Source organism: Adiantum capillus-veneris, chromosome 27, assembly GCF_014529385.1.
Source record: "Adiantum capillus-veneris isolate H3 chromosome 27, ASM1452938v2, whole genome shotgun sequence".
NCBI classification, from domain to species: domain Eukaryota; kingdom Viridiplantae; phylum Streptophyta; class Polypodiopsida; order Polypodiales; family Pteridaceae; genus Adiantum; species Adiantum capillus-veneris.
The window spans coordinates 17375918-17388174 of NC_140957.1; the positions used below are offsets into that span (position 1 = coordinate 17375918).

At 41.5% G+C, this 12257-nt stretch overlaps 3 protein-coding genes across 3 annotated transcripts; all 3 read left to right on the top strand.

Moving 5' to 3' along the window:
* The first annotated feature begins 826 nt into the window (after positions 1-826).
* Positions 827-3463, top strand: LOC147421573 (uncharacterized). Its single transcript, XM_086502948.1, has 5 exons — positions 827-1250; positions 1367-1429; positions 1596-1732; positions 1843-2093; positions 2173-3463. Exons 1-5 carry the CDS (start codon positions 827-829, stop codon positions 3461-3463), a joined length of 2166 nt encoding a protein of 721 aa, XP_086359074.1.
* A 1231-nt stretch (positions 3464-4694) lies between these two features.
* On the top strand, positions 4695-5432 carry LOC147421574 (uncharacterized). Its single transcript, XM_086502949.1, has one exon. It carries the CDS (start codon positions 4695-4697, stop codon positions 5430-5432), a length of 738 nt encoding a protein of 245 aa, XP_086359075.1.
* A 2871-nt stretch (positions 5433-8303) lies between these two features.
* On the top strand, positions 8304-11544 carry LOC147421575 (uncharacterized). Its single transcript, XM_086502814.1, has 2 exons — positions 8304-8520; positions 8661-11544. Exons 1-2 carry the CDS (start codon positions 8518-8520, stop codon positions 11220-11222), a joined length of 2565 nt encoding a protein of 854 aa, XP_086358940.1. The 5' UTR covers positions 8304-8517; the 3' UTR covers positions 11223-11544.
* Positions 11545-12257: the final 713 nt, after the last annotated feature.

Here is a 12257-nt window from a genome sequence, read left to right on the forward strand (position 1 = left end):
ATAATGAAGCACCTCCGGGGCTGATTTGGATGCACCTTTGAATCCATCTTGATGTGGGCTGCCAATGGCCAATAATGGGTTGACCAATTTTTCAAACGTTGGCTATCCTACTGCAATAGCTGGTGTGGGGCTAAATCTGCAAAATGCTATGCTGATCTACTGATCACAAGAGCGCTAGGGCCATCCCTCAGCCATGATGAGCTCAATAGAGAAAAAACTATAGATAATGGCTGCTGCTAGACCTACAAATGTTGGGTTGATCAGTGTCTAGAAGCGCTAGGAAGCTCTACTCTTCATTAGCGCTCCCAACTTGCAGATGGAAAAACATTAGGGCTTCTGCTCCTTTTATATCGACTGAACAATACTTATAATCTTTTGAGTGGCTAGGTCAGGCAAGCATCATCCAAGTCCAACAACAAAAAAATCATAATAAATGATTTATTTATATAAACTAGACGGGGTAAAATAAGGGTGCAAAACGGGCAAATCTGCATCGACTGCGAGAATGCGATTAACGTGCAGACTGGCGCATTGTAACCGCAGTGGGAAATTGCCGGCAAAAACTCAGGCCTTAACCGACAATTGTCAATGGGCTAATCTAATGGACTCGCTCCCCCAATTATATCCTTAGTAGTAGTTAGATAAGATACAGAGAGACAGATATAGAAGTATATAGACATTTACCATGTGGGTTGGCAAGCTTCTCTCATTGACTCCCTCAAAGAAAGATAGACATAGTTGGGAAATCCTTTCTTCTCCATACTAATTCTCTAGATACTAACCTGTATATATCTGTGAGTACTTATAAGAGTTCTTTTTTGGACAGATGGCTATTGGTCCAAAGGCGTTGTCTCCTGGACATGCAAGACGTAGTAGGATATGTCAAACCTCTCGAGCTACGCGACGTGCAACAGCGCAAGATAGAGTTCGACATTCTCTGGGGGAGATTAATGTGCCTCGCTTGGAAGATTTCCAGCATTTGATAAACGTGAATCGATGCAATGAATTTCCTCAGGGAAGGATTGCATTGGATGTAGATATCGAGTCAATGCTCCCGCAAAGTTATGTAGGGATTGAAGTGGAAGGCAATTTGGAAGCCAATAATGGAGATGTTCCTAAGGAGCCTGTAATTGTCTCCAGAGAGGGAGATTACTCCAAAGTTGAGACACATTGCTTATCTATCACCTACTTATATTCTGAGACCACTTCCTTGATGCATATCTCTATGTTGTCTCTTTCTCATGAAAAGTGTATTCTTCACAACATAGGCAACTTGGATTTTGCATGTCCTTTTGTGGTGCTTTAGCTTGGAAAACAGAAGCAAAGACCATTCGCACATTTGTGGGGAAGAGTTGTTGCAACTCAGGCAATGTTTCTTTGCCTCCATTAAGTGAACCTCCTTTCGAATTAAGAGAATTAATACACGGGGGTAATACTAGAAGTAGAAAATTCTTGAAACATATCAGAGCATACAATAGGGTGTTGGCATTTGCTTCTTTGGGAGCTCATATACATGAATCTCTCTGCCAAAGAAAAGGAATCTATACCTTCAAAGTGCATGGATCTATTTCATAACATTGGTCCATTGATGCCAGAAGAACGATCAGGTCAAATCCCTTTCTTTTCTCAGTTGTATTTTTTTGACACTGAGAATGAGTTGCAAAACAAGATGAGTCGTGTTTCTAAACTCAAACCAGATGTTTTGGAAAGCTTGCAATCAATTATGCATCGAGTAAATCCGTATGTTCAAGCTTTTAGGGGGTTTGCTACAATGGTTCAAACTTCCAATATTCCAGAGATTAGGATGATCATTAATGAGAAGCGTACTAAAATGGCTGGTAGTATGTTGCTCCAACAAGTGTGGAAGTTGCTGCAATCATGCCTGGTCAGGGTGAAGAGAGAAACATTGGCCATCGTGATATTGTGTTGAATCTTTTGGGTGGTGGTCTAAAAGGAATCTCAAATTGCCATAGATCATACATGCCTCTATTATATGTGTTGCTATTTCCAAATGGTGAAGAAGGTTGGAATCCTTACATACCACAAGTGAACATAGATGAAGTAAGCAGAGAGCGAGTAAATGAAACTACAAAGTATATTTTTACAATGGATTTCTACAAGTATAGATTGCATTAGAGATGACACGACACAATGTCTTTTACATGGTGGTAGGCTATTGCAACAATATATTGTTGATGCATATAGTTGTATGGAGGAGTTGAGGTTTTTGTGGGTTCATAATCATCAAAGTGATCTTCACAGTGAGGTGTATCAGATCTTGACAGATATGGTTGGAGCAAGAGATGGAACAAGGGATGATAGAGAACCGTTATTGGGTGCTAATGTTGGAAGAAGGGTTGTATTGCCTTCTTCGTATATTGGTGGCCCTCGCTGTATGCACCAGTTGTATCAAGATTCCATGACAATTGTATGCAAGAGAGGAAAACCTGATCTCTTCATTACATTCACATGCAATCCTGGATGGAAGGAGATACAGGATGCATTACTGCTTGGACAGACATCCAATGATCGTCCTGATCTTACTGCCCGTGTTTACTACCATAAGTTCAAGGATTTGATGGGCTTGTTGATTAAGAGAGCTATTTTTGGTAAGGTCATTGGACACATTTATGTGATTGAGTTCCAAAAGAGAGGCCTTCCTCATGCTCACATTCTATTGATACTTGCATCTCATCATAAGCCAGCAGGGACATTGCATTATGATAAGATTATGTGTGTGGAGCTTCCTGATAAGGTAATGTTTCCACAGTTGTATGATGTTTTCAGTCGGTATAATGTGCATGGCCCGTGTGGAAACTTGAATAAGAATGCTCCATGTATGAAAGAGGGAAAGTGCAGGTTTAAATATCCTCGAAGCTTCAGTGCATTGACTACTGTGGCTAGAGATGGATACCCAACGTACATGAGGAGGGATGATGGAAATTACACTGTTCGTAATAAAGTGCAAATGAGTAATAAATGGATTGTTCCATACAATCTATTTTTGTCAATAAGGTACAATGCACATATCAATGTGGAGGCTTACTCCACTATATCCGCTATGAAATATCTCTACAAGTATGTGTATAAGGGACATGACAGGGCCACTATTGTTCTACAAGATAGTGAAGGGCTTCTAAATGAAGTTACAAACTATGTTAATGCTCGATATGTATCAGCATCTGAGGCTATCATATTTGGGTTTCACATGTATCAAGAGAAACTCGACGTACAACGGCTCCAAGTTCACTTGCCTCATCAAAATCAAGTCATCTTCAACGACAGAGCGACTGTACAGAGTGTGGTGGAGAGAGAGGTCAACAAAAAGACAAGGCTCACTAAGTGGTTTGTTGCAAATCAAAATTATCCAGAGGCCAATGATTTCTTGTACATGGAATTCCCAACAAAGTGGTTTGGAAGTCAACAAGTAGAACATGGACTCGAAGACAGATTGATGACATGATTAGAAGAATGTACCACATTGTTCCCAATGCTGGAGATTTGTACTATTTGAGTATGTTACTCAACATGTGCAAAGGATGTAAGTCTTTTGAGGATATTTGAACCTTCAATGGACAAGTATATGACACATTTAAAGAAGCATGTAATGCACGAGGATTATTGCAAGTTGATGATGAATGGTTTCTTTGTTTGGAAGAAGCTTCTTTTCAACAAATAGGGCAACAATTACGCCTACTGTTTGTAGTCATTCTAGTTTTTTGTGATCCGATACATCCTGGTGCATTGTGGAATCGCTTCTGTAAGGAGCTTTCTGAGGACCATGTATATCATATGAGGGTTCTCACAAATGATGCGCATATCTGTGAACACATGGCACAAAACCAAGCTTAGTCAAACTTAGAGACAATGCTTCAACATTATGGAAAGAGGCTCTCGGATTATTTTGGAATGCCCCGAGTGGATCACACATTGCAAATTATGAGTGAGCATGGAGTGCTTGCTGAAGAGTTCATGTATAACAAAGAGGAACAAAAAGTTTTGTCTGCTCAAATGGAATTATCTTTCAATGTTGGACAAAGGGAAGCTTACAATCGGGTTTTACAAGCAGCTGGCATGAGCAAAGGGATTGTTTTTTTCTTGGATGGGCCATGTGGAATGGGAAAGACTTATCTCTACAATGCATTGCTCTCTCGGATACGTGGAGAGTCCAAAGTTGCTTTGGCATGTGCATCGTTTGGTATTGCAGCACAACTTCTCGACAACGGAAGGATTGCACACTCTAGATTCAAGATCCCTATTGATATAACTTCTGAGTCCACATGTAACATTAAAGTAAATAGTCAGCTTGGTGAGCTTTTGCGAATGAGTTCACTGATTATATGGGATGAAGCCCCCATGGCTCATAGACACGCTTTTGAGGCTCTTGATAAGACACTAAGAGATGTCATGCAAAATAACATGTTCTTTGGTGGAAAGGTTCTCCTCCTTGGTGGTGATTTTAGACAGATATTACATGTTTTGCGTAAAGGAGGAAGAGCAGACATTGTTAATGCATCTTTGTGCCACTTATACATTTGGCAAAGTACAGAAATCATGCCTCTAACACAGAATATATGAGTGGTCAATTGTTTTAGTAATGTTATTGAAAGAGAGTTTGTGCAATGGACACTTGATATTGGTAATGGCGATGTTTGTGATGGGGACATACTTGATAATGTGGCTTTGCCGGCTGCATGATGCTACCGCAAAATAATTTGCAAGCATTGATTGCTTGCATATATGGAGACCTTGAAACACTCTCTTGCCATGCAACCTTTTTTAAGGATAGAGCAATTTTGGCTCCACGGAACAAGGAGGTGGATGCTATAAACAATTTGGGCTTGCAACAATTTCTCGGTACTTATAAGGAATATGTTAGTGCAGACTTAGTGTGTGAATCAAATTGTGAGTTTGTAAATAGTTTAGATCTTGGGAGAGGTTTTCCACTGCATGTTTTCCAATTGAAACAGAATGCTCCAATTATGTTGCTTCGCAATTTGGATCCAAGAAGTGGTCTTTGTAATGGGACACGCTTGATTTGTAAGCAATTCCACAACAAAATGATTGAAGCAGAAATCATTACAGGGTCACATGCAGGAAATGCAGTGTTCATTCCAAGGATTGATTTTCTCATGGGATCTAGAGAAGGTCTCCCTTTTGATTTGAAACGCCGCCAATTTCCCCTACGTTGTGCTTTTGGGATGACAATCAACAAGGCACAAGGCCAAACATTGGGAGTTCTTGTATTGTATCTCCCAATACCTGTTTTCACCCATGGTCAATTGTATGTGGCAATGTCTTGCGTGAGATCCTCTTCTGTCATCAAGGTTGTGGTTGGTGATAGTCACTTAACAAGCGTTAGTAGACATGGAGATCAAAGAACATACACTTCTAACATTGTCTACAAAGAGGTGTTGCAATTGACCTTATGAAGTTAATTGCATTGATAACGACAATCCATTGCCCCCTGCCACCCCCTTGCCATGGGGCTTAATGTGGTTGGATATGTTCCATCCAATAAAAAAGCAGAGTGACTCTCGCAAGAAGCGATAGAGCGACTATTTCTTTGTCATTTATAAGCTTAGTATCTTCTTATGAATTATAGATGAAACATGGTGTAGCCTCAAGTAAGGTATATTCGCTGAGAAGCAAAGGACTAAGATTTATTACTGCTGCTAGATTTATGATTCATGTGCTTTTTGATGAATTTCTAATCCTTTATATGTATAAATGAAGATGGATATTAACGCCTCTGTGACTTACACTCGAGGAAGACGACCTCGACACGTCCGAGGTAAAATATTGTATATGTGTGTTTGTGACATTTTGATACTTTAAAGAATTTAAATCTCATAGTCAACAATTATGTATTAGATACACCATTATGGAGGGGTCCAATCACAGCCATGCAGGCGATTCATCTACTCGAGGACTTGGATGTAGCAAGGTAACAATGTTGATGTTGATATAGTAAAGTGATAGCTTTTGTGTATCAATATATCTATCTATATTAGTAGCTTTTTATTTGGCTATAGATTACAATATTACCCACAATTCTTGATGGTGGGTATATATCATGCTTCATATGATCCGAGCTTACTGTGCTGCATTCAAGTTGCTATTCAGAGAGGATTCAGAGCACGTGTCACCATTGCAAAGTTAGGCAGAACCCGTCCAATCAATGCTATGTTTGCTCAGAATCTTAGTCTCAGTGCTTGGTTCCTGCGTGTTTTTATGGTAGGATCTCTTCCTCCAGTGATTGGTAGATGTGTTTTACATCGTGGACCATGGGTGGTTCGATATCGCAGTAGGGCATGTTGTAGGCTACACTTTTGAGCGTAGAAAGCTTAAGTCTCTACGCATGTTATATTTTTTGACACGAGAAATATCACTTACTCTATATGTTAGTGCAAAGTTAGTCTGAAAGTATGTTGTGAAGACTTTTGTTTAGGTTGCTGCATAAAGGTTTTCATGTGAACTTACAAAGATTCAAATGTTGTCTTCTCAAATGCTTATTCTTCTTAAATTAAATATTCCATCTTATAAATTTCCAACACATACAGTACCGCTCTCTCTCTCTCTCTCTCTCTGTCTCTGTGTGTGTGTGTGTGTGTGTGTGTGTGTGTGTGTGTTGTCCATGTCTGGGCTCTCTCTCTCTCTCTCTCTGTGTCTCGCTAAAGAGAGAGAGAGAGAGAGAGAGAGAGAGAGCTTTGTCTCTCTCTAGCCACACACACAGAGAGAGAGAGAGAGAGCCCATACATGGACGAGAGAGAGAGAGAGCGCGAGAGAGAGAGAGAGAGAGAGAGAGAGAGAGAGAGAGAGAGAGAGAGAGAGAGAATCCACCCAATATGTAGACAAAGGAAAATGCTTGAAAAACGCCAAGGTTTAGTGTAATCCCACCTACAAATTTTGAGATTTACCTCTAAATTTTAAATTTAAAGGAGGAAAAACCTACAAACTTTGGTGCCCTCAAGCCCTGATGACTGCGAGAGAGAGAGAGAGAGAGAGAGAGGGGGGGGGGGGGGGGGGGGGGGGGGGGGGCACCAGCAGAGCAGAGGGCGGCCATACTAGATTTCAACCCCTTCGGGGGTGTAGACTTCAACACTAGGTAGAGAGAGAGAGAGAGAGAGAGAGAGAGAGAGAGAGTAATTTGCTTCATCTGTTTTTATGAAAATTGCTAAGAGCAAAGAGCTTGAGGGTAATAGAGGCCATGCCGCCACCGAAGGCGGCGCCGTTTTACTAGTACTATATCACATGCACATTCATCATTTGTGAGACATTTATGATTGGTCATATTCTCATGGAAAGTAAAACCTTTGCGTGCTTGAGGGGTGTTTTTGCCTCGTCACGATGATTGCTTTTGTGCCACCAGTAGCCTGCAGCATAACTAGACGTGTTTCATTTTTGCCTACTTACTAGGTCGTAAAATTAGGACGATATCTTCATCACATTCATGCCAATGTCATCGCATGGCAGGGCCTTGCGATTTTATCACTTGTTTTCTCTTAACCTAGAGAGGGCATGTGCATAGACTCACGCACACCACTCTTGCTCCCAAGCTTGCATCAGTCTGATAGACACAATAGTGCTTGAACCCTCCATTTTGAGGATACTATTCAGGTACCTTACCAATCAAGAAAGTTGAGGCCAAGTAGCAAGGATTATAAGAAAGCAATGGGTCAAACCGGCTTGCTTATGGTACTTCTATTTGGCCTTAGGTTGCAATGTCAAAGACAATGGCACTTTAATGTAAGGCATTGGTGACATAGCTATGCATGTAGAAGCCATCCATTGCAGCAATTGGTGACTCTTTAGATTGTAGTGTGGAGATTTGATTGGAATGCATGGTGAGAGATCAAGCCTCTCGACCAATTGGAAACTAAACAAACAATGAAGTTGTAGTCTCTATGGGGACAAAACTTTCAATTGAGAGATGCTTTTCATCTAAAAGAAAAAAGGAATATCAGAAAAAAATCAAGGAAGGTAAAAGCTACAAGCTACTACTACTGTACAACTAAAATAAGGAACCAAAGCTTGTACAAAAGAATAAGGTTAGTACATTCATGATCCACACACTAGCCTAAGCACTTACTCTAGCATAAAAGTACACACAGGAAGCAAATGGAAGATCAACATACATACATGTTATGTATGCATGTGCATGTGTGTGAGACACACATATATGTTGGTGAAACACTTATGTGCACATCATGCATGTATGGTATGTATAATGTAAGTGACAAGTGTGTGTGTGCGCGCATGAAGTACATGTATGGAGCACAGTCCAGACTCGATGTCATGCTCGTACTGAGCTCTCTCTCTCTGTCTTCCTACGGCGTTAAAATTCTCTTCTTCTCTCTCTCTCTCTCTCTCTCTCTCTCATACACACACACAGAGTGTACCCCATAACTTATAAATCGAATGTAAATGCAATTCAGTCTTTGCCTTGCAAACTTATTCTCGACTACTCTCTAGCTAATTTCTGTGTAGCCAGATCAAACCTCTCAAAATTTGGTGATGGTAACTTACTCACGCTTGAACACCGCCTTTGATAAAAATGAAGTTTTTCCTTGTTCTTGAGATTTATGCAGAGAGTTAAACTTATTGTGAATTTTGTGATGCCGCTTCCTTCCTGATTGTGTGATTTTTGCAACAAGCAGGCTGAGAAACAGACATTTCCTTGCAACTTCTGCAATCTGAAGTACACACATGGGGATTATATATTGCACCAGCTTTACCCGCCGCACAGCAAACGGATTAAAGCCCAGCTTCTGCAAGGTGAGTTCTCCGCCATGTGCATGGTTTGTATGCTTGGCGTCAAAGGCTTGCAGGAAGTGCAAAACCATGTGAATTCACAAACCCACATTTCCAACTACAGCTCCCGCCTCTCAAATACCCACACCAACACCAAAAAAGGTATGTGTGCTGCATGTGGGGTTGCTTTCTACAATGAACTTGCATTGGAAGCACATCTCCTGATACCTCCCCATGGATCCTCCACAAGTCCACATTTCCCCAAAATCACAGCCAAAACATTCCCGCTCATGCCCAATGTTGATGAAGTGTTGAAACATCTTAGTGGGCTGCCTGGCGAGCATTTCTCTCTGGATGTGACTTGTTTATGCCGTCCTTGTGATGTCATATACGACAGCCTCGACGATCTCATCCTCCACATGTTCACATCCACGCACATCTCCCGCTTGAAACTGTCCAAATGCATTGTGTGCAAGAAGGAGTTCTCTCATCCAGTCAATAGCAACGACCATATCGGAAGCTCCAAACACCATTCGACTCTGCAGAAATGCAGCAATCGCTTACAAGAGTGGCGAGTCCACAGTCGCTTCATGAAAGGGGGCTTTTCATGTGTGTATTGCATGCTATGGTACAGTAGCTGGCATTGTATGGAGCTACATCTGTGCAGTGTGCAACATGCAAAAGCGCTACTTCAAAGAGAAGGAACAAAGCAAGGTGGTTTGGCGAGGCAACTTGTTAAACGTGCTTCCATAAGTCTGGACGATGGTCAAGGTGAAGTTTGCGATGATTCTGCCATTAGTAACTGGAGAGAATGGCAAGAAGATGAGCGAAGGCAGCAGGCCTGGTGCCACCGATGTGGGATCTCGGTTTCAAGCCTTGATGTGGGTAGCTACCACCTCAAAGAAGTCCACAACTCTGAAGGAAAATTTGACACACCTGAAAGCAAACATGATGATGGTCTCTCATGCTTAGCTCACAGGTCACAAGGGGATGGAGAACCAATGAATCTCTCTTTTTTACCAGAGTTATTCCATTGTTGTGTTTGTGCATTGAGCTTCAAGAGTGCACTCCTGCTGAGTGCGCACGAGGCTTGCGTTGAGCACCATTGCAGATTGGAATTAGGTTGGTCTAGTGGGCTGCAATATTGCGCAAGCTGTGGAGTTGTTTTAAGACAAACTGACAGTAATAGAAGCAGGGGAGACTCACAGAAACCTCTGCCTGATGATGTAGAGCTTCGGATCTCTTTCCTTGAGACACAAAAATCTGATAGGAAGCAAGGTGCACTGCTAGTGAATGCGAAGTTCAAGAATACGGTTAGGTTTGATCTTCCGAATGAAAGTGCAGTGATTGCGAAAATGCCAACCAAAATTGAACAGAATATATCAGACAATGCAGAATCACATGTAGCTAGTTATCATCCTGATGGAGTGGCTAATGCAGGTGGGCAATCACATCTTGCATCTAGCCAGCCTAGGTGTGAAGCCTTTACTTTAGAGGATCCAGCAAAGGTGTTTGAAAATAAAGAGAATCCCAACTCAAATGCCAAAGCTCCTATCATGGTGAATAGACTAATGGTAGAGGATGAGAACACAATCTGTTCTCTAGGAAAAATTGATGTTGCTTCTATGCACCAGCAAGGTGAGCCCCGTTCAATCACCATAGGGAACAGCTTGCAGAAGGGAGAAGGAGAACCTCATGCTTATGAGGTAGCAAAACAACAAGAGAGTCTGGGAAACATGTTTGCCCATCTCCAACACTCCGCCACAGAAACCCTGAATACAAACTTTCATAGTCCCATTGTTGTTGCCCAAGGCATCACATCATTTCACACCCTCTCAGAAGCCCTAGATACCATGCTGAAAAAAGTAGGTGATGTCCTCCTAAGCACCTTCCCCAAAAGTTCACAGCAGCCCACACAATCGAACAACTTAAAGCACAAAAGTGTGGATGATGAAATCACAAAGCAGCATGATGCAAAGAGAGCTTGCAATTTCCATCGAAGGCTACACTCTCCTCTTGCCCATGATATAACCCCATTAGCTGATGAAAGCTGTCAAGACCTCTGTACTACGGGTTTCTGCGATAATGACGATAAGGATAGCAAGGCCCTCTTGCTACTCTCTGCATCGATTCTCCCACCAAATTTGGGCGGTTCATTGGGCTTTGATGTGGTCGAGGCCCAACAAGGGTGGCCAAGTGTCGGCAATGCATGCAATCCCCTTGAACACCTTTCAGAAGAGTTATTGAGAAACTCATGTGAGAAGCTTCATTCTCAACACCTACAAAATACTGGCATGATGGGCGATGCAATACATGAACCCAAATTTGGAGGGACTGCTTCTGGACACGGCGAAATAAACAATTATGCTGAATGCTGCCAAATTTTGGAGGACCTTAAGGATACATCAGATTGGTGGAGGCTGGTTTCAGATTTGGAAGACAGTACAGATAGTGAGATGCAAATGTAGCTGCCATCTAGGCATATCAAAATCCTTACTTGTTTGGTGTTCTTGTGTAGATGATGTCATAGTAGAGCTGATTCTTGTTAACTCTTTCATGTAAACCATACATGGCAGCAGCAGTGTGCATAAAAGTTATGCACTTACTTCACATACTGCACTGCAATTTTTGTGAATTATGCCTTCAATTCACCAACCCAGAATGAAAGGGAAAAAAAAGCAAACAAAAAGTCACCGTTGGAAGAAAAGCTCATCTCTTTCAGCTTTATATGTAGCTCTAAATGAAGCTCTTTTTTTGTGTAAACAATGAAAAAAACTAGCATTACTATACTTTGAATGTGAATGATCGCGCTCTCTTGTTGTATGTCTTGAAATTACATTCAACCAGAGTTTCCATGCATCCATGCCACAATCAATAGTCAAGAAGTTATGCTTGAGAAGGATCACATCTTGTATGAAAAGGCTCAAAACTAGCAAGTTATGTAGGAAAACCATTCATTAGGACAACTATCACATCCCATCCAAGCTTGTGATCATTGCTATTTTTGTGATTCTATGTATGTGCAGCTGGCTCACTGGTTACAAGATTGGCAAGGGTTTTACGCAATTGCAGGAAACCAAATCTTCATTAGGAGCCTCAAGGACACATTACATCGATGCATGGGCAACCATTGAAGCATTACCAAGCAGACCTATACTATTTTTCCTTTATATCAGCCCAGAGGCACCTATTGAGTCGATTTCCTCGTCTAAACTAGTCACGTACTATGTTGGTGGGCAACATTTGTTCCTAGGGGTGCTCCTTGAGCACAATCATTAAACAGTGGAAGGATCTGAGTTGTGAGAACTCCAACCTCGTGCATCTTACCCAAGGAGGACCATTCTAGTGTTGTTCATATAACATTAAACTACCCAAGAACATACGTGTTCCTTTCTTTTCATAAGAAACATGAACCCACAACCTCCATAACCAGCTCATTTAGACTAAGCAATATTCTAAATGCATATTTTTTTCATGAGAGTCCAAAAAGACTCGAACTCATG